The sequence below is a fragment of the Sciurus vulgaris genome (assembly GCF_902686455.1).
Source record: "Sciurus vulgaris genome assembly, chromosome: 5".
NCBI lineage: Eukaryota > Metazoa > Chordata > Mammalia > Rodentia > Sciuridae > Sciurus > Sciurus vulgaris.
The window spans coordinates 142,431,474-142,455,665 of NC_136465.1; the positions used below are offsets into that span (position 1 = coordinate 142,431,474).

Sequence of the window (24,192 nt, forward strand, 5' to 3'; positions counted from 1 at the left end):
TGCTTCTGCTTGTTCTTCTTCGTCTTCTTCTCTCTTTTTTTTTTTTTTCTTTTAAATAACATTTCCCTTTTTCTCCCTTCTCTTTTGTTATTTTGGTTATTATTATTATTACTAGTAGTAATAGGAATAGTAGCTTTTTTAAATTTTGAGACAGGATCTCACAAAGATGCTGAAGCTGGCTTTGAACTTGGGATCCTCTCACTACAGTCTCCTGAGCTGCTGGGATTACAGGCATGTGTCAACCATGCCTGGTGGTAGCCTATGTTTTTATGTTTTTGTTTCCATTCTGTCCAAGTGCTTGTTCATATTTATTGGGTTACTTTTAGTTGTTTAATGTTCATCATTGTTAATTTTATCCTGAATATGAAAGCAAGGTGTTCTGAATCAAAGATAGATGATTTTTATTTTTATCTTTTTTTCTTATTTTTTTCATGGTGCTGGGGGTTGAACCCAAAGCCTCACATATGCTAGGTCAGCACAAGTGTGGGTCTATACATGTACATATATAATTGCTATTATTATTTTGAATAAATTTTTATCTATGTGATAAAGTAAAAAAATAAAAACAAAAGTCTTAATTTATTTTCATATATTCATTTCTGATGTTCTTCCTTTATTTTTTTCTTTTGTTCATCTATGTTTCTGACCCATAGTATTTTCCTGTCTTTGAAGAACTTCTTCTAACCTTTCTGACAAGGCAAGTCTCTTGGGGGGAAAAATGGCCTCATTTTGTGTTTGCTTGAGAAAGTCCTTCATTTCTGAGGGAAAATTTCACAGGGCACAGATTTCTAGATTGATGCCTTTTTTTTTTTTTTTTCTTGCCAACAATGTAAATATTTTATTACACTTTCTTCTTGTTTACATGACTGCTGAGAAGAAGGTGCATGATTCTTATGTTTGATCCTCTTTCGGTAGGTTTTTTTTCTTTTGCTGCTTTTGAATTTTTTCTTTATTTTTTGATTTTATGGAATTTAATATGATATACCTATATGTAGTTTTCTGATAGTTTCCCTGCTTTTTGTTTTTTGGGATTAAAGGATTTGTGGTTTTGTGTCTGACATTAATTTGGGGAATAATTCTCATTCTTGTTTCAAATATTACTGTAAATATTGCTTCTGTTCCTTTTTCCTCTTATCCCTCTGGTATTCCTACTATTTCTATGTAACATCTTTTATAATTGTCTCACAGTTTTTGGATATTCTGTTCTGTTCTTTTTTTTTTTTTTCTTTTTCTTTTTTTAATCATTGCTTTCCTGTTTAGATTTCTACTGAGATATTGTCAAACTTAGAGATACTTTGCTCAGCCATGTCCATTCGACTAATGGACCCATCAAGGCATCAAGGCGTTCTTCATTTCTGTTACAATATTTTAATTTCAGCACTTCTTTTTAATTATTTTTCAAAATTTCCATATCTTTGCTTGCTGGCATTATATATATATGTTCTTGAATTTTTTCTGCTTTTTCCTATTTCAGTCAGTTTTCGTGGAAGTAATAAAATACTTGAGATAATGAACTTAAAAAGAGGAAAGGTTATTTTTGGCTCACAGTTTCAGAGATTTCAGTCCATTATCACTTGGCCTTGTTGCTTTCAGCCTATGTTGAATTAGCCATATCGTGGTAGGAGTGTATTACAGAGGAAGCTGCTCACCTCATGTCAGCTAAAATGCAGACAGAGAAAGAAGAAGAGACTAGAATCTACCCCATAATCTCCTTCAAGGGCACACCCCCAGTGATCTAAGACCTTTTCATAAGTTCCACCCCAGAAGACTTTCCTACCACCTATGGCACCACAGGCTGTGGACCAAGCCTTTAACACACAGTCTATTTCACACCCAAGGACATTTCACACCCAAACTATAGCATTCTACCCTGGGCCACCCAAGGTTCGTGTCCATCTCACAATGCAAAAGTCATTCAGTTTATCCTCCTGCAATCCTCAATCTCTTAACAGTTGTAGCATTGTTTCAAAGTGCAAGTCTGAAGTGTATTCTGAGACTCAAGGCAAACTCAGCTATAGGCCTCATAAAAATCAAAACTCAACAAATTTCCGAAATCCAATGGTTCCAAATAAATAATCACATTCCAAAAGGGAAGAATAGAAAAATAATAAGCAGGTATCAAATCAAAGCAAGAACAAAACACAGCAGGTCAAACATTAACTCCTTAAGCTGCACATCCAGCATCCAGGGCACAGGGGTTGTGATATGAGCCCTAGGACCTTGAGAAGTCCAGTTTCTGTGACTTTACAGAACCCTTCGCATCATAATCATAGCTTTTTAAATTCCTGATCTGATAATTGCAACATTCCTGCCATATATGACTGGTACTGATGCCCGTTCAGCTTCTTCAAACTGTATTTTGCCTTTTAATATGCTTTGTAATTTTTTTTGTTGAAATGTGAGCATGACGTCTAGGTAAAAAGAATTCTAGTCAGTGTCTGTTAGTAATGTGGTGGTGAGGCGTGAGGTGAGGAGAAAGTTCTTTTGTCTTTGGTGTGTCCTTGGACTGTGAACTTTAGTAGTACTTCTTGGTTTCTTCCTCCTTTAGATAGCACAGGATGGCTAGAGGGAGCTGGAGCTGCGCATTTCTTTTTCTCAAGGTGATTTAGGCTCTGATAAAACTGTAGCAAGCAAGGCTCTGGCACATAGTTTCTTTTGGGGACAGACCTTGTTAAGAAGAACAGAATATTTTGGACTATTTCAAAATAGTACCTTTTATCCAGCTTATGCCTTAAATATGAGAAATTTTTCTCTGATTCTCACATGTGCTTCTGGATATGGAGCCCCAAAGTGGGGGAGGGAGGGTCCTGCAGGTTTTAATTCTCAGACTTATCCACACTGAACCGCCAATAATTTATCAATTGCAATTCAGGTTTTCATCCTACAAGTACCCAGGCACTTGTTCCTAAGGAGGTTTTTAATCCAGGAAATTGTGATTTCTTAATTTTTTAGTCTCTCCAGTTTGGGGAGCAGCAGTTTGCCCTTTGACCTCAGTCTCTAGCAGATCAAAGAAAAAAGTTAGTTTTTAATTTGGTATTTCTGTATGTTATCAGATACAGTGGTGACTTCTAAGCTCCTATGTGCAAGACTCAAATTGCAGGCCTCTCTTCACTTTTGAGTCACAGGACGCCCCCTACTGGTCTTCTGGGTAGTAAGTTGGGGCTTTGCTCTCATACTGTCCAGGGGCTCACTCCTTCAATGTGTCTGGGCTTAGTCTCTGAGGAGAGGACAGAGCTTTTGTGTCTTTGCTGGCACGTCCTGATGTTGGGTAGGGTAAGCCAGCAGGGCTCACTCTCAGGGACTGTGTAGCTGTGGATGGGGGCACGGAGTCTTTCTGGGCTCTCCTGATAATAGCTCCATCCCACAGGATTGCTGCATAGTCAAGGAGGGGAAGGGAGTGGACCCAGCTTCTTTGCTGACAGGTGTCAGGTTGGGAATTCAATGCTTTGTGTGGGCAGGGAACTGCTTTCTCCTGGGTTCATAAGGAGCTGGAGGATAGTTCATTTCACAACTCCAAGGCTCCTTTTCCTGGGCCTCAGGCTAGGCACAGCTGGTTTTTGTTTGTTTTTTTTCTTTTCTTTTCCTGTCTATTGATATTCATAGGCAATTTCACATTTTGGGCTGCTCCAGCTCCCAGGCCAAAATATGTAGCAGGCAAAACAAACAAACCAAAATGCAACAGTAACAAAATCCCCAGACTCCCAGACAAACAAGGAACTCACAATCAGATTTTCTCTTAAGGTCTGGTAATTTGAGAGTCTTCTTATAGGTATTTTAGCCCACTTTTTTTTTTTTTTTTTCCACGATAATTTGTAGAAGAGAGAATGTGGAACTAGTTACTCTATCTTTTCTAGAAACTGATCTCCAGAATAATGTTTAAACTGAATGGAGCAAATGAATTGCAATTTAATGAAAGAAAAAGTTTAAAGTAGCATGATTAACAAGTCAACGGGATCAGAGTATGCAGACTAAAGACACAATTCCTCTTCTCAAATAGTTGGCTTTCCCTAGAGGCCTGACCCACCTGGAGGACTAACTTAGTAGCTCAGAACTACTTGCTCTTTCTTCTCCATCTCCTCCTCCATGTTTGTGTCAGTCATTGTGATTTTTTTTTTTTTTTTTAGTGAAAAGAAAGAATTTCATAAAATGTTTTGGAACATATGACCTTTGTGTACTATTGTCATGTCTTGTCTTTCAAGGACTCAGTGTTTTGTGATAACTTTGAAATTGAAAATTGCTTCATGTATTTTGGAGTGTTGGCAAACGGGGGTTCTGGTTGTGTGGAATTTTAATTTCTTGCTTCTAGAAGATTATCTCCAACATTCACACATATTTCAGGCAGACTCAGCTAATCAAAGTATGAAGATTACATCCTCACAGTTATTATTATCAGCCCAAATTCTTGGTTTTCTTTTTCCCTTTTAGAATGCAAAGAGAAGTGTCAACCTATTCAAATGTATGTTGCCCTTTTGTGTGTTTCTGCTGACATCCTCCTCACTGCATGTAATGGGGAGTTCGGATGGGCCAGAAAGGCAGTTCAAGTGGAAAAATAAAGAAAATGTGCCAGAATTATTGGCATTGAACAGAAGTTTTGTCCCTGAGCCTTGGAGTATTTATAACACATAGCAGGACGTTTCTCAGGCCTTAAGTCTTTAACATCTCTTTTTACATGAATTAAACAATGAACTCTTATTAAATAAAAAGAAATGCATCATCACATTCATATTAGGTTTGACTTCTCTTTATTGGGAAACCTTTAAGAAGACAGCATTCTTTACCGACTTTTCCCTAACTCCTCATAGAGTTGCTTAGCAAATTGATACTTAATATTGCCTGATATGTTTATACTGATTACATAACCAGCCCTTATTAAATGCCCAAACATAAGTATTTAATTTCCAGAGTTCTCAGTGGTGAATGCCAGATTCCACTTTAACTTTTTGAAATAACCAAAAGAACTTTAGTCCTTTGAAAGTTTCATTTTTGGGGAAAAAAATGAAATGTTTTTACCTATGGTGAATATACCTATGTTTTCCTTTAAGTAAAAATTTTATGAGTATATTACCTTACATAACACTAAATCAAACAGATATTCCATTAAAATTACTACATCAAAAATAATATTTTAGCATACTTCATGTTCTTTTCTATTCTTATCATAAGAAAATGAAGCCTTAGAATAGCTTTTGTAAATTTAAGAGGACATTATTCTTGCAGATCCGAATACAAGTGAGGGCCTTCTGTAACTCTTGAGTAATAAGATCTATTTTAACAGTTAATTAATCTTTGAAAGCCTAGCAAGCAGCTAGACACTTGGGAAATTTTGGTAGCAGTTCAAGGAGTTCTTAAGAAAATTGGGTCTGAAATCTGTTCGTCTGGGATTTATGAGACAAAATTAGCAGGAGCCAATGTCATCCTTCTTGTTCATTGCTTTTCCCTGCTGCAGGCAGGACTTTTCAAGGAAAAGGTATCTATAGGAGAAAAGTTGGGCTCCCTGATTTTATCCTTTCATATGTAGCTTAAGTTCCAGCTTGTTCAATAATCCTACTAATTTTTCTTGGCAACTTGGAACTATTTAAAATACTGCATGAAGAACCTAGGGCAGTGTTCATATACAATTTGTCCATTTGAAGGTTGTTCTGTCCAAAGCATCACTATCTATTTTCCAACTTAGCTATTTTGTTTACTATTTTAGAAGTGGTTTCTTCAAAATTCAATACATTTCCATAAAGTGAAAGGTCCCTTGCAATTACAATTCCATCCAGCATTAACTTCCTACTGGATTCAAATAGTTGCAAAATTGTTGACTGTTTTCTGAGTACTGATGTGGGTATTGATGAAGATGTGGACTCTCTCTGATAGTTCCCTAGACTTCTCCAATGTCAAAGGAAATGAAAAAGCAGCCTTTTTCTTCCCAAAGTAATTCCTTGTGTTGAATGGGGGTGCTTGATTTAAACTGATTTTTCTAAAATTAAAATTCTTAAAAGCATAATTGAAAACTGTACTTCGTTTTGCCCAATGAAGGCTTGAAATATTGTAAATCCATTAAAATCTATTCAAAAATCTCCATACTCCAGAAACACAACAACAGGCATTTACCAGGCCTATTTTCATGACATGAATATACCAACTTGTGATGAGACAATTACCTTTTAAGGTGTATTACTGTCTTAGGTACTTAAATGCCACTATATCACAAATGCTTCATAGACTCTACATTGAGGGACTCATGCATGGGACTTTTGTTTGTTTCACTTAGAAGACATTTGGTTGGCTTCTGTCCCTCAGATGTTATCAAGATACATTTTGACGCTTTCCTTTTAAATGACGCAGTTGTTAAAGTTCGTGTTGCATGCAGATTTTACTTGCAGGTTCAGCACAGAAAACTGCCTCTCTTCCTTGATGGCATCTTTTTAACTGATAGATCAACACAATATTTTATCCACTGTAATAATGTGCCTTATTTAGAGATGATATAGATTTCTGAAAAATGATGTTGTTTCTCACAGATTTTTAAGAATTTATCTGAGTAACCAAAATTATAGGGAATTGTGTGATGTGTTACATCTGATTTCAAAATATTACCTGCTACAAAAAAAAAAAAAAAATTCCCCATCTACTTCTAAAACCACTAATGCTAAAGATGTAAATATGAAGAAATTAAAATAACAAGGTGAAAGAATGACAAACTAGAAATTTTGACATTCAATTTAGTTCAAGTTATAGTCATACTGGTTAAGTGACAAAATATTTGAATGACTGATTTATTTTACAGTGATTTGAACGTATTTCTACCTTGGCATTTTAGAAACTGAGGAACAGAAGCTTATGGGTCAAATGAATACTTGAATAAATGTTTCTTTTAATTATTAAAGTTCTAGTTAGCCAGGTAAAGTAGTTATTCTTTACTCATTAAGAGACTGCTAAGTCAGAATTAGAGGATCTAGCCTACCAATCCTATATCTTATCTGCTGTGGAGAAAATATTATTTTTCATAATTGGCAACTGACTATAGTTAACTACCAAAACAAATATCTGGCAGTAAAATTTGTCTATCTGTTCTCAGTAAATGCACTTTAAAGGTACATACTATCGTAACAAATAAGAAAATTGCTGGGAGCATTTTGATATCCCAAATAGTAGCAATGGGAGATTATGGTTCTGCATAGTCTGTATGGTATGCTCTAGGTAACTTTTTAGATAGCAGTAAAGAGAAAATGAACATCTTTATATCAGCAAATAAGATAAAACAAATGCTACAGAAATCAGTTATTCAACATGTGTTATCCTCAGCACTGTAGGACTTAAAAGCTTCATGGATAGAAATACTAACAATGTAGTACTTCGAACTGGATGCTTACAATTGGGAGGAGTAAGACTGATCTGTGTGTTTTGGGGTGGGGATAGTGTAAAGTAGTACGTTGGTTTTGTACTAATCGTTCCAAAAAAATGTAGTCTTCCAGGAGTTCAGAGAAGAGAAACCTCATTTTCAATTCAGCTTACTTAATTAAAAATCTTTATGCAAAGTTTGTTACTTGAAAGTAGGGTGTCCCAGATTTTTCTTTCCCTCATCTCTCTGGCTTTGTCTTTTTAGTCTATTTCACCAACTGTTTCTTTTTTTCATATGGCCATTAGATGCTGGAGTTCTTTACTACATTTAGTTTTTCTTTTCTTTACTTTTTCTCTAAATAATCTCATACAAGTCAATAGCTTCCCTTAATATCTATACATGAATGACATCTAAATGTGATCTGCAATTTAAGCCAGTCTGACACCCCTATATCTAACTGCCTCTACTGAGTTGTCTTTAAAGTACCTCTTTAGTAGGAAATCTCCAAGAAAATACATGATCTTTCCTTCTAAGCCTAGTCCTTACTAGCCTTTTCTGGCTTAGCAATTGGTACCACCATCCAGCCAGCTGCTCAAGCCAAAAACTTCAAAATCAGCCCCACATCCAATTTATCATCACATTTTCTTCGATTTTTACTTCTAAAGAAAACCTAAATTCTTGATACTCACTACCATAACCTGAGTCTGCCACAGGAACCTCTCAGGTGCTTATCTGGCATAAACTGTGACATCCACCATCAACAATCCTCTATTTATTTTCTACGCTGGAATCAAAGTTGTGTTTTTTTCAAAACCCACTCTAAAGTGAAAGGATTCAATCTGAGAAGTCCACATGTATAATTTTTAACTATGTGACATTGTGAAAAAAGACTTTGGAGAAGTAAAAGGGTCATTGTTGCCAAGAGTAGGGTAAAGGTAGAGATGAATAGGTAGAACACAGGGGGTTTTTAGAGTAGTGAATTTTTTCTGTATAATATGATAATTTTGGACTATGTCTTACATATTTATCAGAACCCATAGAACATACAAGAAAAGTGAACCATATATAAATTATGGACCAGGGTAATAATGATGTATCAGTGTTAGTTCCTTAATTATAATGAATGTACCACACTGGTGCAGAGTCCTGGGGGTGGGGGGCTGTGGGTATGTGAGAATGGGGATAGTATGGGGATTCTCTGCTTTCTGCTCAGTTTGCTATAAATCTAAAACTACTCTAAACAAATAATGTATGTTTATAAAATTCATTCTGAGCTTGCCCCTTTCCCTTCACTACTGAAAGTGCTTTATTGCCCATCCCCAGTGTTGCTGAAGCAGTGAATTGTTGGACTAAGTCCCTGGCATGGCCCCCATCCACCTTTGCAACCCCATCTCCTCTGTACCATTGTCATTCTGCCTTCCAGCCATGCTGGTCTCCCTCAGGTCTGAAGGGGACACGTGGAATGTTTCTACTGGTCTTGCCTTGCCCCTCTTCCTTGCCTAATCAATACCTTGCCTAATCAATACCTGCTCATTCTTCAGACTGCTCCTTGTCATTTTCTAAAGGAGAACTTCTCTGAGGTGTATAGCCTGTGTGAAGTTAGCTGCTTTTGCTATATTTTACATATAAAACCTAAATTACTTCTCTAGAATCCTTATACACACACTTCCTCTCTCTCTCTCTCTCCAGTCTGCATTTGGATTATACAAAGGGACTTTATTTTTATAAACAAATCATTCACAAAGGATACAAGTAACAATAAATGTTGATGAGGATGTGGGGGAGAAAGTACATTCATACATTGCTAGTGGGACTGCAAATTGGTGCAACTACTCTGGAAAGCAGTATGGAGATTCCTCAAAAAACTATGGGTGGACCCACCATTCCACATGATTATACCACTCCTCAGTATAAAAGGAGTTAAAATCAGCTTACTACAGTGACACAGCCACATCAATGCTTATAGTAGCTCAATTTATATTTAAACTTTCATAGAAGATAAATATTCATGATTGTATATTAATATCTGTCTCCCCTACTAGACTAAGCACCATGAAGTGATACTCTGCCTGTTCTTTCTCTCTACTGAACCTAGTGCAGTAGGATTACAACACCAGGGGCATTTAATAAATATTTGTGACTGGAGATATAGCTCAGTTGGTAGAGTGCTTGCCTTGCAAGCACAAGGCCCTGGGTTCAATCCCCAGCACCGCAAAAATAATAATAATAATAATAATAAATAAATAAATAAATAAACATTTGTTGAAGGAATAAATAGAAGTGGAATCAAGTTTGTTTGCTGTTCTCCCTAGCCATTAGACATTTGGAATCACTGCAATATATATTAATCCCTCAAAAGAGGATTTTTTGAATATGCATTTTAAAAGTTTCATGTGATTGTCTGTGTATTCTTGGGATTCTCAATAGTGGCTTTGCTAAGTAAGGCCTTGAGAGCTGAGGGTGAACCACATGGGTCCTCGTCAGTGGTGATTTACTGGTGTTGAAATGTCTTTCCATATCCAGCCTCTTCTTTCAAACCCTGGAAAATCCTTTCTTGATGAGTGGCCACTCGAGGAATGGAATGTTCTGGTCATTGTTCACTAAATTCCTTGTTTGTCCAGGAGCAGTCTTGGATTCCTCCTAAAGTTGTGCTTTGATAGTTACATTAACATCAAATCACCACGAAGGCCCCTGTTTGAGAAGGCCTATTATACTTTGTTGATGTGTGGTATTCACTGCTTATTTTCTCTGACCTCATTAATAAAAAATTAAGATGAAGAAACAATTCCCTTACTTTCCAGATAAGCTAGGCAATTTATTTTAATTACTGTCAGGCTTTAGTAACTACCATGGGGATCCTAACCATTCGCCTCAGTAATAATGATGTGAATTTGCAGTAAATTTTCAGAAAGGCAGCTATGGATTTGGGGGTTCTCTGACTTCTACTTTTTTTTCTGTGTTAAAATTACATATGTATATACACATATATATTCTAAATAATTATCTTTTCTCATTACAGTCTCTCCTGTCCCATGGTACTGTGGCAGACTGCGCTGTGGTTGGCAAGGAAGACCCACTGAAAGGTCATGTTCCCTTAGCACTCTGCGTGTTGAAGAAAAGTGAGACACCTTTGTCCTTCCTGGTTGTTTGGGCCTGAATGATGAACTCAGGTTAATTCTGCGTTTACCATCTCAACCTTCTCCCTAGACATAAACGCAACAGAGGAACAAATTTTGGAAGAAATTGTGAAACATGTTAGACAGAGCATTGGCCCTGTGGCTGCTTTTCGAAACGCAGTGTTTGTCAAACAGTTACCCAAAACCAGATCTGGAAAAATTCCGCGATCCACTCTATCTGCCCTTGTCAATGGCAAGCCGTATAAGGTAAATGACCAAGGATATTTAAGACTGAGCACTGAAATGTTTTTCACCATTTCATTGGCATCAGCAAAACTCTTTAAAAATGATTCTCCAGCATGAATTGTATCCATAGAAAGCATACCACAATGATTTTTTTTAATATTAAAAGGGAAACTGTAGGAATGAGGGTTTGAGCAAGAAAGGCAGACTAATTAAAATCATAGCTTTGATTACAGGAATCTGTGTGAAAGCATTTTACTATCAGTAATTATGTCAGTTAAATTCAAACATACTTATGAAACCTCGATCACATTGAATTACATACTTATGAAACCTTGATCACATTGAATTAAAAGTACATTTTCCTTCATTCCTTTCATTAATGGTGATGAGTAAATGAGAAAGCAAAATATTTGAGGCTGGTTAAAGATGCTTAAAACCTTCTAATTGATGTATGTCCTAATTATTTCTTCTATTCTAAGAGAAAATTATTTTAGGAAACTTTATACTGATATATTCTTTAAATTTTTGTATGCACATTGTGCATAAGTACACATATTTTTATCAATAATATCTAATTAAAGTCAATTCAGCATTAAGGGGTACTTGCATGAATACAGGTCAAAAAGAAAAAAAACCTAAAAACTCCCTATGGAAATATATAGAAAGATTCTTAAAAGGAACTCCAAAGAAAGTACCATCTAGGACCAATAGTTTTGCTAATTGAACCATTTATTTGGTTATTCTGAAAAACTATAGATACATTTTTAAATATCAAGTTCAAAGTTTCTCTTTTGTATATTTTTAACCGAAGTGTTATAAGATGATGTGGAAATACAATACTGCATATGATTGTTTTCATTATAAAGAGAGTTGAAGGGGTTCAAGGAAGAGTGTTTCTCTAACACTAAATTTTTTTCTAGGTAACTCCTACAATCGAAGACCCCAGCATTTTTGGGCACATAGAAGAAGTGCTGAAGCAGGCTTCGTGACTTTTTTTTTTTTTTCTTTCAATTTTGAGTTAATGTTCTAGTTGGCATTATTTGAGCTATTTTCCAGAAATGAATATTTAAATAGAAATTACTTGCCAGCTGAAATGTGAATTGTAAAGCTTGGTCTAAAGTGGTCTAAGGAAGACTAGTGAAAGAATCCATACCTTCTGTTTGATTTTTCAAATTTGATATTGTTGTCAGTTGCCTGTAAAATGACTCATTAGGTGCTGTCTAGCACTTTAAGAAAATCTATTATATGATTTTTTAAAATTATACTCCCTCAAAACACATTAACTGAAAATGACTCTCATATAAATACTTCCTGAAGTTAAAAATCTACAGCTTTGATCTATATTCAAATATTCAAGTCAAAGTCAGAAAGTAATTAAAATTTTTCTTATAGAAATTTTGAATATGTCCTAATATTCTTCAGATGCTCACGTTGTCTTAAATGAAATAGATGAACTGGGAGTTTTACATAGTCATTCAGACAGAAGAATTGTATTTAGGTAGGAGAACCTGTGTAACCCACATGTGAGAGGGAAGGCATGTGGCCAGGGTTATAGCCCTGCCTTCAGCTCATCTGTCACTTTGGCAAGAGAAGTCACAGGTCTGGCAGAGAACCTAGAGTCATTGGATCCCATCTTTTCATCATGGAGATGCGACCTCCTGAGAGGTCACCGCTCATGTCTCAGGTGCTTAGTTGACTGTATACTTCTTAATGACTCCAGCTTCCTATGGAATCAAGGAAACAATATACACATGGAGTAGAGTGGCAAGAAAAACCTTTAAGGAAGAACTCTAAAGGTTTTTTTTTCACTAGGCTATAGATCAAGGGACTTTCCAGGGAGTTTCTATAACATCAGTGCTCTTTTGAGGTGAGTTTGAGCCATTTATCTCAAGTTTCAGGAAGATAGGATTTGGTGAAGACTGGTGAGCACCTGTTCCATCAAGGGAGCAGCCTCTAACCGGTCCCAGCAGGGAGGGAGAAAGGTCCTCTACTGCAAGAACCTGATTTTTAAGAAAAACCAAACATTCATAGTTTTATGTGAAAATTCTAATTCTTAAATAAATAATTCATTTGAAAATTATTATGCCTAAACACATCTATCTAAACTTCTATAAAACTCTCAAGCCTTTTAAAAAGAATTTGAAAATAAATCTTTAATAAGTTTATAGTAATGTACCAATCAACTGGAGTAGATAGAAATAGGTGATTAGCTATTTGGTTTACTTAGGGTTTGATAACTACATGCATCAGTTATCAAACAATACATTCAAACACAAAACAAGTTCCATGCCCAGTGAACCTTGGAAGTTTATCAAAGTATTTCTCATTTTTCAGTCCTTTGGAAACATTATTATCAAGAGCATATCTTTCTAATGTAATAGTCTAGGTACATGAAATATATGAGATATAATAAATGAGCATTTATTGTTTGTGTCATAAAGATTATTCACAACCTACATAAAAACATTCTGAAAATGTTAGCTCTTTTGGACTGTATATTACAAAATATATGGCTTCTCAAAGTAAATGCCTATTTGCTTAAACTCCCTTCTTGATTGTTATTCCTGAAAAATATATTCAACTTCAATTATTTTAGTATTCAGAATTAAACTAATTATATAGACATTCAATAATTTGAAGCTGCTGAGTTCTTTGAAATGTCTTTTCTATAGGGTGCATTTTATCAATTATCACAACTGTAGTACTTATAAATAAATCACTTTTAATGTCTCAGCATTAAAATGTATGTCTTTAATGTTTTTAACATGAGTCCTTAACTTGAAATAGCAAATTTTTTAACTGAATGTATATCATTGTTCATTAGCAAGTTATAAACTCCAGCAGGTCCAACAATTGTGTAAAGTTTACACTTTATTTTGGTCTTCCTGTACATTTTTCCTGGTAACCAAATGTGAAGGAACATTTCAGCAAAAAGACTTGGTTTATTTTCCAGTTAAATGGGTGTGGAAAACAGTGCATAAGACCAAAGAAAGTAGTTATTTCTTGTGTCTCATTGAGAAAATTTATCTCATTTGCAGTGTCAGAGAAAGTACAATTATATTCATATAATTAAAAGTGGGTCAATAAAGGTATACCCCAGTCGTCAGACTACTTATAATTTGGGAGGAAAATAAAGGAATTTTCTAGTTTCATACCTGACTACATAGAACCTAAAATATTTTGAATTAAATATACCTTTTAAAACACTAATATTATTAAAAAATGCAATCATACTTATATTTGCTAAAATAAATTCCACGAGATCTACTTTTGGTATTTTCATGACATGTTTGTATTGTAAGAAATTGGAAAAATTGAAATGAAGTTTTCAAAATCCATAGAAAAGTGTTTTATGATTAATTATTTTTCTCCTGAAAATATATTAAATATAACCAAATGAGACCTGACTTACATTTTAAAAAGAAGTTTTGTTTATATTAAATTTTATTTGAAAGGCTCTGATTTGATCATTCGAAATGTCAGAATTCACAATGCTGGGTATCACAAAAGAATTCTGAGTATTTTAGCTCAATCCCTTAAATGATTCTAAAATCTGGCAGAAATTGTCTTATGAATTGCAGCTTATTTTATGCCTTTATTTTGAAGGAAATAGCTGTTTTTTACATTGCTAAATGTTAGGTTTTGTTATAAGTGACTAATATATCTTACCTGATCTCTAAAAAGAAGAAACTGATTTTAGTGATTGAGTAGTTGCTCCAGTTTGGATGCTGACTGTCCCCCAAAGGCCTTGTGTGTTAAAGGCGTGGTTCCCAGGATGATGTCTCGGAAGTTGGTGTGCGCCTTTTGCAGGAGGAACTTTGTGTGAGATCCCTAGATCATGGGTGGGGAGCATGACCACAAAGAGGGCTGTGGGGACCCAGTACTTTCCCCTCTCTCATCTGCTTCCTGACCATAAGTGAAGCTGTTTGTTCTGCCATGTGTGCCAATAGGTACCATCTGGCAACAGAGACCCAAAGCAATGGCTCTGCCCAACTTAGGACTGGAGCCTCCAAAACTGTGAACAGAAATATAATTTTTCTTTTTATAAATTCATTTTGCAGGTGTTTCTTTAGAGTGAAAGTTATCAAAATTGTGTATAAGAGTAAATACAAATCTAATCTGGTATTTTAATATCATAGCATCTATATCACCTTTCATTTTTGTGAATCAAGTTCCCCTTTTTCAGTTGAGTTTAGAACGTTCTTTTACATTGTTTAAAATCATGTCCATAAGTTAGTTTAGTACTCCCTCTAGTGGCAGACTTACTTTTGAAGCTAAATATTTGAGAGTTACTGAGTGATATTCATTATAATTCAAATAAGTTGTTGAATTTTATATTACTAGAAAACAAAGCTTAAACAGAGAACTGGAAGTATTTTTTTATTGACAATGGAGAGGGTTTTTGTTACCATTACCTTTTGACTGAATCTGTTAAACAAAAATAGACATCAAAACAAATGTAATGTACGTGCAAACATAGCAAATTAAAATACAAAAAGAAATTACTAATGACAGGTCTTGCGCTCAATAAGATCAAGCAGCAGAAAAATCAGCAATTAGATAAATGGTAGTATTAAATAGATTTTACTTTGAAATCTTCCATATAAACAAAGAATAAACAACAATAACACCACCAAATAAAGCCACAGGGAAGAGATTACTCCTCTATACTTTTTATACACCATATATGTAACCACTCTGCCTTTCATTTATTTCCTCTGATAAGACTGACTTCAGGGAAGTCACAACAAGGCCATGTTGGCTAAAAGCTTATAACATTAGTCATGAGTCTGGCAAATGCTCTGTTCCATTGACAAAAAGGGGTTCTGTTTTTTCCAGTGGAAATGAGCCTCAGCCTCTGCCGTGGTTGACATTCACTGTTCAGTGTGGGCTGGCAGTTCAAGGTATTTGAATGAACGTGTTTCTTAGGAAAGAAGTGGCTTTTTTTTTTTTTTTCTTGGTCCACAGGTAACAAGAGAAGATAATGGTTTTTTAATATAAATTTGTTTAAATAATTGCTCTTGATTCTTGTAAACAGTTTGGCTTTGTTTTGTATTGAAAAGGAGATCAAGCCATCACAGTGCTATTTCTAGAAATAAGGACATCCCTGATTGCCTTTAAAGGTCATTTTTGGCTCCAGTTCCAGGTTAAATCATTCTTTTTACATGATCAGAGGCAGGTGTTCAGCTTTAAGGATTGACAGACTTGAAGGAGAAACATGTCGAAGCATGAAACATGCTTCAAGGAAACATATTGATTTGACTGTTACAATTCAAAAACTGTAAAAATGGTGGAATGGTAAAATACAAACAGTACTTGGAATTGTCAAATGTTTGCACTCAAGACTCCATGAACCATATATTTTATTTTTTAAAAAATCATATTTATATCCATTTACATAAGACTTACACATTTAAAAAGAAATACACAGTAATACATAAATGCCTAGTATATTACAACATGAAAAACAAGTGGCTCCATTTCATAAAAGCATCTGTTGTACAGAATTTATGATGTGGATGATGCTTATTATTCAAATGACTTAAGCATTTTATTACAATTGTAGTAAACTAACCAAATTTGATATCTGATTCCCCCCAAAATCACATTTTATTTTTAATAAATCACTACTGGTCATTATTTCCTTTGAATTCGGTCTTCCCAAAGGTTTTCACTGCTCATCTTCATAGATGGTAGTGCACTTTAGGTAGGGTAGACTGAAAACACGACATCTAAAATATGGAATGGACAGAGTTAGTTCACTGAAAGGTCCCAGCCTGGTGAAGTCTGTTCTCTACTCTGGTGCACCTTCATGCGTCCTGCCCACGCCTGTCCTAAACGGAAATGGAAAGAGCATCATCTAAGATCTATACAATAGTGGACATCAGTAACATGTGCTCTTATCCACTTTTGTGCAAGGGAACTAAAATAATAGATTTTGCCCAACTTGGGAGAAACTATGGCAGTAATATAAAGAAAGGAAAATGTCAACATGCCTTCTGAAATTTAACAGCTTACTAGTTATACACCAGGTTAAGTTGACCTATTCAATGGAAGAAATTTATATTCTAGTTCATATATTTTAGAGCTCTTAAAAAGAAAATTTTGTTTAATTGTGATGAAAACAATGAATAAGTATATATTTTCAAGGCTCTGTGACAGTTGATGGCATCACAGGTTCTTTCTAGCATAATCTGCTTAGGAAAAGCTCAGAATTATTCTTACTGAAACAAAAGAAATAATATAGTATGCTTGGAATTCTCTGTAGAACAGTGTGCTCTGAATTATAAAAGAGGTGCTGTTTCACCAAAATAAAATTGATTGTCCTAGATTTACTAGTTGTAACTAAACGCCATTACATCCCATTTAATGGAAGAAAGTAGGAAATATGAACTAGAATGCCATGCACAAAAAAAAAAAAAGAAAAATATGTTGCAAGTAGTTAAAGAATAATTCTACCCATCAGTCAAGAGCTGAGAAGCAAGCACTACTGAACATACTAAATAGTCATTTAGTGAATTAATGAAGTATTCAATTCCTGAGGAAATTGTTATGTGTAGAATCAATTATAAACAGTATTTTGGAAAGTCTTTAGTTTAACCAAATTATTATATACTTTAGATCATGCCTAATTAAATGCCAAATTGCATACCATAATTAAGATTTTAATGTTAGGGTTGTACTTTCTGAAATTAATGTTTTTTGTTTTATTGGTTTCAAATAGTAACTCCAATAAGGCAGTGTATCAGCTCCATGTTGGGCCCAAGAGACCAGCCAATTGTGGATGGAGCTTTTGGGTCAAGGCAGTGAATTAACAGCACAAGGTGAGCTGCTTGTACCTACTACTGCTTCCTGTCCTGCCCCGGGCACACATTTCATTCTAAATATTGCTTTCAAAAGTTTTTTTTTTTTTTTTTTTTTTTTTCAAAATATTAACTCATTGAAAATTCTAGAGTATTCTGACATAGCAGTGTTTTAGGTCAAAATAATTTGTGAACATTTGACACTAGGAAAATATGGTTTTACTTATCAAACTATTTTTCAATAAAGTGCCATTTTTGTATGGATTTGGAAATAGTTTCAACTGATATTTCTCTAAACACAAATACTCTACATACTATATATATAAGGTTGTGTGCTGTTTCTGTCCTCCATTTTATGTTAATTTCATTTTGGTCCTATCTTATAGGCTCAGGTACTTAACAGAATTCATACTTGTTTTCCACAAATATAAATCACTCTGATAAAAAGCAACATACTGAAAGTTCAGTGTTTTCAGTTTCTACTTTTGTTTTAACACTTCTAAATCGTTTTCCTCTCTCTGCCACTATTTGACACTAAGAACTTACTTAAATCCCCATCTGCCTACTTTGGCTGCCTTATATAAAAGTCACTTAAATGTTTAATTTTTAGGTACCAAAATCTTATTAATAAAATGCTAGGGGAATCAGTATAAAATCCTTTTAAAAAGTAGAAAACAGTATGGTTAACCAGGGGTCAATGTGTAATAACTGAATGACTGGCCTCCAATAGACAGACCTTCCAACCACAGCAGATGGGTGGTGATAGGAAATACCAAATTAAGAGTTAAAAAGAAGATTCCTTTCCCCCCTCTATCAGTTCTAAGGGGTTATCTCACATCTGTACTGCTAGGCCATACCAAAAGGCACAGTGTATATTTACTAGTCTATGTAGGTTTCTTTCTTTTTTCTTTTTTTTATTTTGCTGGTTTGTCAGCCAAAGGGAAACTACTCACAGCAGGTCAGTGCTGCCTCCTTTGAGTGGCTTGTCAACATGAGTATGTGCGAACAGTGGAGTTGTCTAACCTCTGCAGTCTTGATGAAGCAACTGCAAATGGAGAAAAGGGCTTTAGAGGTTCTTGGATGATTGAGTACAAGATTTCAGATGAGAAAGATTTCTTTTCTCTGCCTAAAGGGGTACTGAACATATTAGTAGACCTTCTTTGTTTCAGATGTAAGCCACTCACATTCCTCTTCTCTAGACCCAGTTGCTAATAGAATTTTATCCCAATGTAATTTATTGAACTTTCCAGTGGTTATGTACTCTTCCTTAGAAGAAATCTTAACAAGAGAGTTCCCCAGGGTGCTTCTGTTTTTGTTGGGAAGATAGCTTAGAGAATTCAGAATGGTAAATTGTGTTTTTCATCAAGTATTGAGGAACTTCTGTACTAATTTTAATCATGTTAAATTCCTCATGAATTTTTCTAACATGTTCCACAATATTAACAAGACATAAGAAATGTAAAGACAATAGTTTATGTTGAAACTAATTTTAAGAACCGTAAAAGTTATGACCTTGAAGAGAAATAATGATTCTCAGTGGTTAATAATGAGATAATATTTTTATAATAATATTTTTCTTTTATTTAACAAACAAATCATTTTGTGACTACAATTTTACTGTTGTCTCTCCAGAATGACTGTTTTCCTTTGTGAATTATATATCAAAAGTCTAATGTCCACAGAAGGAAATTCTATTGGGACATTACTGTTGACTTTGTGTTTAATTCTCTTCTCATGACTGTGCTGGTTTATTTAAGACCTTCGCCTTAGTCAGAGGTAAAAATTTTGATGAGTCTGGATTTCTAAGAAGATAAAACTTGCAGTATTTAAACATGCAAGGTGTCGGTGAGGTTAATTGCCATTTACTATGTCCAAATCCAATCTCTACCTTAAACAAATTATTTGCTTTGGGAATGGAAGAGTAAAGAAACGTAAGTCATGCAGATGTCCCTTATTCTTCCTAGATGTGGACATTAGCCAATGTCGATCTTTTTAGGATGTTTTAAATCATTTTTAAAATATGAATAAAGTGCCATGATTTCATGCATTAGCAGTTTACAAAAGGGCCTGGCTTTTGATGAAAGCAAAGTAAATTTCAAGCAGAGCAAACCAACTCAAGAAAAGAATTAATTCCACAAAGCTACGCAAGGTTAGAGAATTACACTTGCTTTTGCTTCAACAAGCATTTATATTTACAAGCCAAAATGCAAAGCTACTGTACCATCCGTGGCCATTTTCCTCGACTGCCCCGATGTTGTGGTCAACCTAAATCCAGCTGGCAGTGTTTCTGAGGATCCAGGCATCATGCTGATTCCGTGTACTTCACGAGGAGGAAACTGCCTTCTCCAGGTTGAGCCACGTCTAAAATTCTTGTCATCAGTCTGCAGGTACAGAGTTAGAATATGATATTATGCAAACAATGTTATTAGTCCAGGTACATGAAGCTGGGTGCCTAGAAACTCTTAACAGATTATTTGTATTCAGTCCATGGAGTAAACAAATGGAACAGTTATGGTTCATCTCCAGAGTTCTAAGATTCCAAAACAAAGAGTAAGGAAAGTTGAAGCAGAAATATATTTCTATGACTTTTCATGTGATTGCAAATCTAAGGTTTGGCATCTTTCAAACAAACATCTTTGAAAACCTAAAATAAAATCCCCAAGTATTTTTCCAAAAGGAATATTGGATATATTTTGTTACATTTCATGCCAACTAGTTTATGGAATGAGATAATCTGTTTAATTGAATAAATTGTTGATCTGATTACATTTGACTCTCCACTTGAGAAATAATCATTTTATGTATACAAGATATTGATGCTGTTGGAAATCTATATTTACAATAGCCTGGATAATACGAGATATTATAGTACTTAAACTGTGTAAGAAATGCTTAACTAGTGATTTGTTAGATTTTGGATGCTGCAGAATTAACTTGTAATTTGTTGAAAAACCTTCACAACCTGGACACATTCATTTCAATCAATACAAGTGCTATTTAGGTGCCTCTGAGATCATAATGTAACTGATTAATAATGTATTCCTGGTTGCTGATTTTTTAAATATTTTAATGAAATAATCTCTTCTCTGTGTGTATTTAAATTACCTCTACCAATATGATTGTTTTCCTCTAAATTGGTAAACAGTAATATATAATTTATCACTTAACTAATATTTGTTGTGTCTAATTCTAAGGAAAATATTAAACATTCCACATACATCTTGTCTTCTCAAAATCACTAAATTTTTCCAGGGAAGGACCATTTATTTCCTGAAGTTAAAACTAAGTATATGTTGTTTACCCTGATGTCTCATTTGACTTCATTTTGACATACAGATTATTAAGCTGATATTAAGCTCAAATTTCATTGTTATAAATGAATAATGACATAAAATTCTTGGGATATTATTTTGTTTTGTTTTGTTTTTGGTACCAGGGATTGAACCCAGAGGCACTCCACCAACATCCACTTTTTAAAAAAAAAAATTTTTTATCTCAAGACAGGTTCTCACTAAGTTGTTTAGGGCCTTGCTAAATTGCTGAAGCAGGTGTTCAACTTGTGATCCTCTTTCTTAGCCTCCCCAGCTGCTGGGATTACAGGTAAGTCACTCCCAGTTTATATGGAATTCTTAATAGACTACCAATTTAACTAACTGACATTAAAAGTCAATGTGGGAAAATGAAAATAAATTAAGACATGTATCCACTGTTAAAATACCTCATATTGATGTCCAAATTTTAGTTAAGAGATGTCTGCTCTTCTTGTTATCAAGTGTTGTGTTTTATACTGCCCTAGACCTCCAAATATTTGTAAATGAAGAAACAATTTCATGGTTGTGACCTCTCTGACTTAAGAATGTGTATAGAAGTTAGTGTGCTAAATATAAATATCCCTCAGATCTACCAAACCCTACATTACATTGTAGGGCTATGCAACTCCTATAATGAACACACTCAGGGCTTCAAAATAAGCCAGTGAATTGAGTTTTATTTGACTTCTCACATTTGTTCTTTTAGCATACAACATGTTTACTACAGAAAGTTAATGGGAATTCTAAGCAACAATGTCATGGGAGAAAAAAATTTTCATGAGATGGGATTAAGAGATACCTTTATGATTAAAGCCCACAGAAGCAAATCAGCACTTCTCAAACTGTTTCAGTTGAATCTGAATTGATCAGCCAAGTCCAAGAAATAAATCCACTATGATTTTAGGCAGGTTTTGGGCTATTTTTGCTCATTCAAAAATAAGTTAAACAAAAAAGACTACAGGGTTGAAATAACAAAATCATGTATTGTGCTTTTTAAAATAAACAAAAAAGATTGACTATTTTAAAGGCAGATAGTCATATCCTATTTAACAGACCTTTCTGCTTGTTCATTGCCCTCAGGATACAATATCATAACTCATTAGGCTGGTGTCTCTACCAAGACATTTTCCTGAGGTCAATCCACATTTTAGAATGTAGCAATAGGATATATCTTTAAGAATTTGGTTAAAATTCCTTTCTAATTTTAAAAAAGAATAACTGTATTCTAAAGTGTAGGCATTCATACAACCTTTTTGAATCAATTTAGAATAAGTACTAAAAAGATTGTTAAACAACTTTTAAAGACTAAAATCAGTAAAGGATCAACTGAATTTTTTAAAATACTGATAAATATCCTGATTGGATAAAAGAATGAATTTATTAGATTATGGAATATAGATTATCTCCCTATAATCTCCTCCATAAAGAACAGCATATATTTTATAATGTCAAGATGTCTGCCCTGCTCATTTGAATATAGACTTTTTGCCCTATTTTAGGATTTGCTTAGTTCATTAATAAAAATTATTTAAACAGCCTATTTTTATAGCCAGGAAGTACCTGCACTTTGCAACATAGAATTATATATCTCTGTATGTTCTGCTTCATAGCAAGGTTTCCTTTTCACTTTTAGAAAACTCCTGCAAAAATCTCAGGACTACTAAAAGTTTCTGTCAATCGGGTTTACTGATATCTCCTATATTTATTAACTCAGGAGGTTTCTCATGTGTTTATTGTTTTCCATATAATTAAACCATGCATATATTATATATACAGATTCTTACATTCAATATACCTTTCACATCCTATGATTGTTAAAATGTTATTTTGTTTATTTTGAAGGAAAACACAATACTGATACCTAAAATAATGAAAATATTCTTATTTATTGAACATAGAATATTTATTGAAAACATTTATTGAAAAATTTATCCTCATTTTAATAACCTAATATATTCTGAGAAGATATACTATTTAAGAAACAAGCATCTTCTTATTAAAAAGGTGAGCTTGTCAATGTTAATGTTTTAATTGCTTATAATTAAAAAATGTTCAACATTTTGGTCATTCATGTTGAAAAAAAGTCTGTTTGAATTACTCTTCATTGTTTCTAAGTGCTAAAATGATATATTTATGAATTCATAAGGTTCTTTCCAAAACTAAATAATATCATTTGATATTTAAGAATAATCATGGGGAAAATTCTAGATTCTACCCATGAAACAAGCATTTTGTTAATTTCCAAGAATCATTCCTTGAAAGTAAAGATGTTCTGTTATTTTTCCTATATTCTTGAAGATCCAGATCCTTTTTTGGTTTTGTTCTGGGGTGAACTCAGAGCCATGTGCACACCAGATCAAGGGTCCCTTTTGAATGTTAGGTAAGGACTTACTTCATCCAGTCGTCGTTCAGTCCCTAGGGCCAAGAGGTTGTTGTATTCCCTTTCAAGAATCTGCCTTGCCTGTTGACAGCAAGTTAGAGTTACCATCAATGAAATCACATTTTACTTAAAAAAAAAAAAAAAAAAAAAGATATAGATTATATTTACCTGAGAATGCATTACAAACTGCTGTTTCGTTATGGGGTGTTGAGGGATTTACTCCTCCATGTCTATAAGCCACTGTAAATTTTAGCTATAAGTACTAGTGGGGGCCATTTTCTTTTGTCCATGGAAAAGTAGAGAGACTTCTTACTTTATTTCAATTCAATATTTTATATGAACTTTGAAATGTTCAAAAACAAAAGAAAAAGTTGGATCGTAAATTTTTATCAGAGTTCTGCAGGTACCTCTTTAAACTTGCCAATGGTCATTTAGAGAAAGTTTAGATATTAAAAATTCCTGTGCCCTATCCCTTCATAACTGATTTCTTAGAGGACTGTAATGTCGACTGGACAGCTTACTTTTAATTTGCATGAAACTCCACTGATTCAAATAGTTATCTGGATTTGGGAATCGCTGGCATATCCAATGTTAAGTGCCTGCATAATTCAGACATGTAAATAGAAAGAACTGCCTCTCAGAAAGGCAGAGACTAAAGATCATCTGTCAGAAATATTGTTTTGGGGAATCTGGTATTCAGGGGAGAGGTTAGACTAGAAAACCTCCAACTCCCTTCTTGTTTAATTTTATGATTTTGTTTTGGCTAGAAATCTAGTAGCTTGAAATCAAAATCCTAGTTACACATTTGAAAGATTAAGCTAACTTTCATTAAGAATTATGAATATGTTAAGTGAAGTAAGCCATAGAAAGACAAGTACTGCATGATCTTATGCATACGTGGAATCTAAGAAAGTTGATCTCATAGCAGTTGAGTGTAGTCTGTGGCCATGAAAGGCTGAAGAAAGTATGGGGAGGAAATGGGAAGGGTTAATTAATAGGTACTAAG

General features: G+C 34.3%; 2 protein-coding genes across 6 annotated transcripts in view; one reads left to right on the forward strand and one right to left on the reverse strand.

The window, feature by feature from the left end:
- The window catches only part of ACSS3 (acyl-CoA synthetase short chain family member 3), a 167,388-nt gene extending 154,616 nt beyond the window's left edge, over window positions 1-12,772 (forward strand). For 3 of the 5 annotated variants that reach the window (XM_079140419.1, XM_079140421.1, XM_079140422.1), the window contains 3 exons: window positions 10,350-10,449; window positions 10,538-10,713; window positions 11,613-12,772. In XM_079140419.1, coding sequence (XP_078996545.1) covers window positions 10,350-10,449; window positions 10,538-10,713; window positions 11,613-11,681 — 345 coding nt within the window. In that variant the 3' untranslated portion in view covers window positions 11,682-12,772. Of the gene's footprint in view, window positions 1-10,349; window positions 10,450-10,537; window positions 10,714-11,612 lie in introns of those variants that run through there. The other 2 variants (XM_079140420.1, XM_079140423.1) reach the window with 2 other exon arrangements.
- The window catches only part of PPFIA2 (PTPRF interacting protein alpha 2), a 524,056-nt gene continuing 511,499 nt past the window's right edge, over window positions 11,636-24,192 (reverse strand). Inside the window, exons 29-32 of the mRNA XM_079140424.1 lie at window positions 23,199-23,267; window positions 19,717-19,876; window positions 18,449-18,540; window positions 11,636-16,424 (exon numbers count right to left, since the gene is read on the reverse strand). Coding sequence (XP_078996550.1) covers window positions 18,482-18,540; window positions 19,717-19,876; window positions 23,199-23,267 — 288 coding nt within the window. The 3' untranslated portion in view covers window positions 11,636-16,424; window positions 18,449-18,481. The remainder of the gene's footprint in view (window positions 16,425-18,448; window positions 18,541-19,716; window positions 19,877-23,198; window positions 23,268-24,192) is intronic.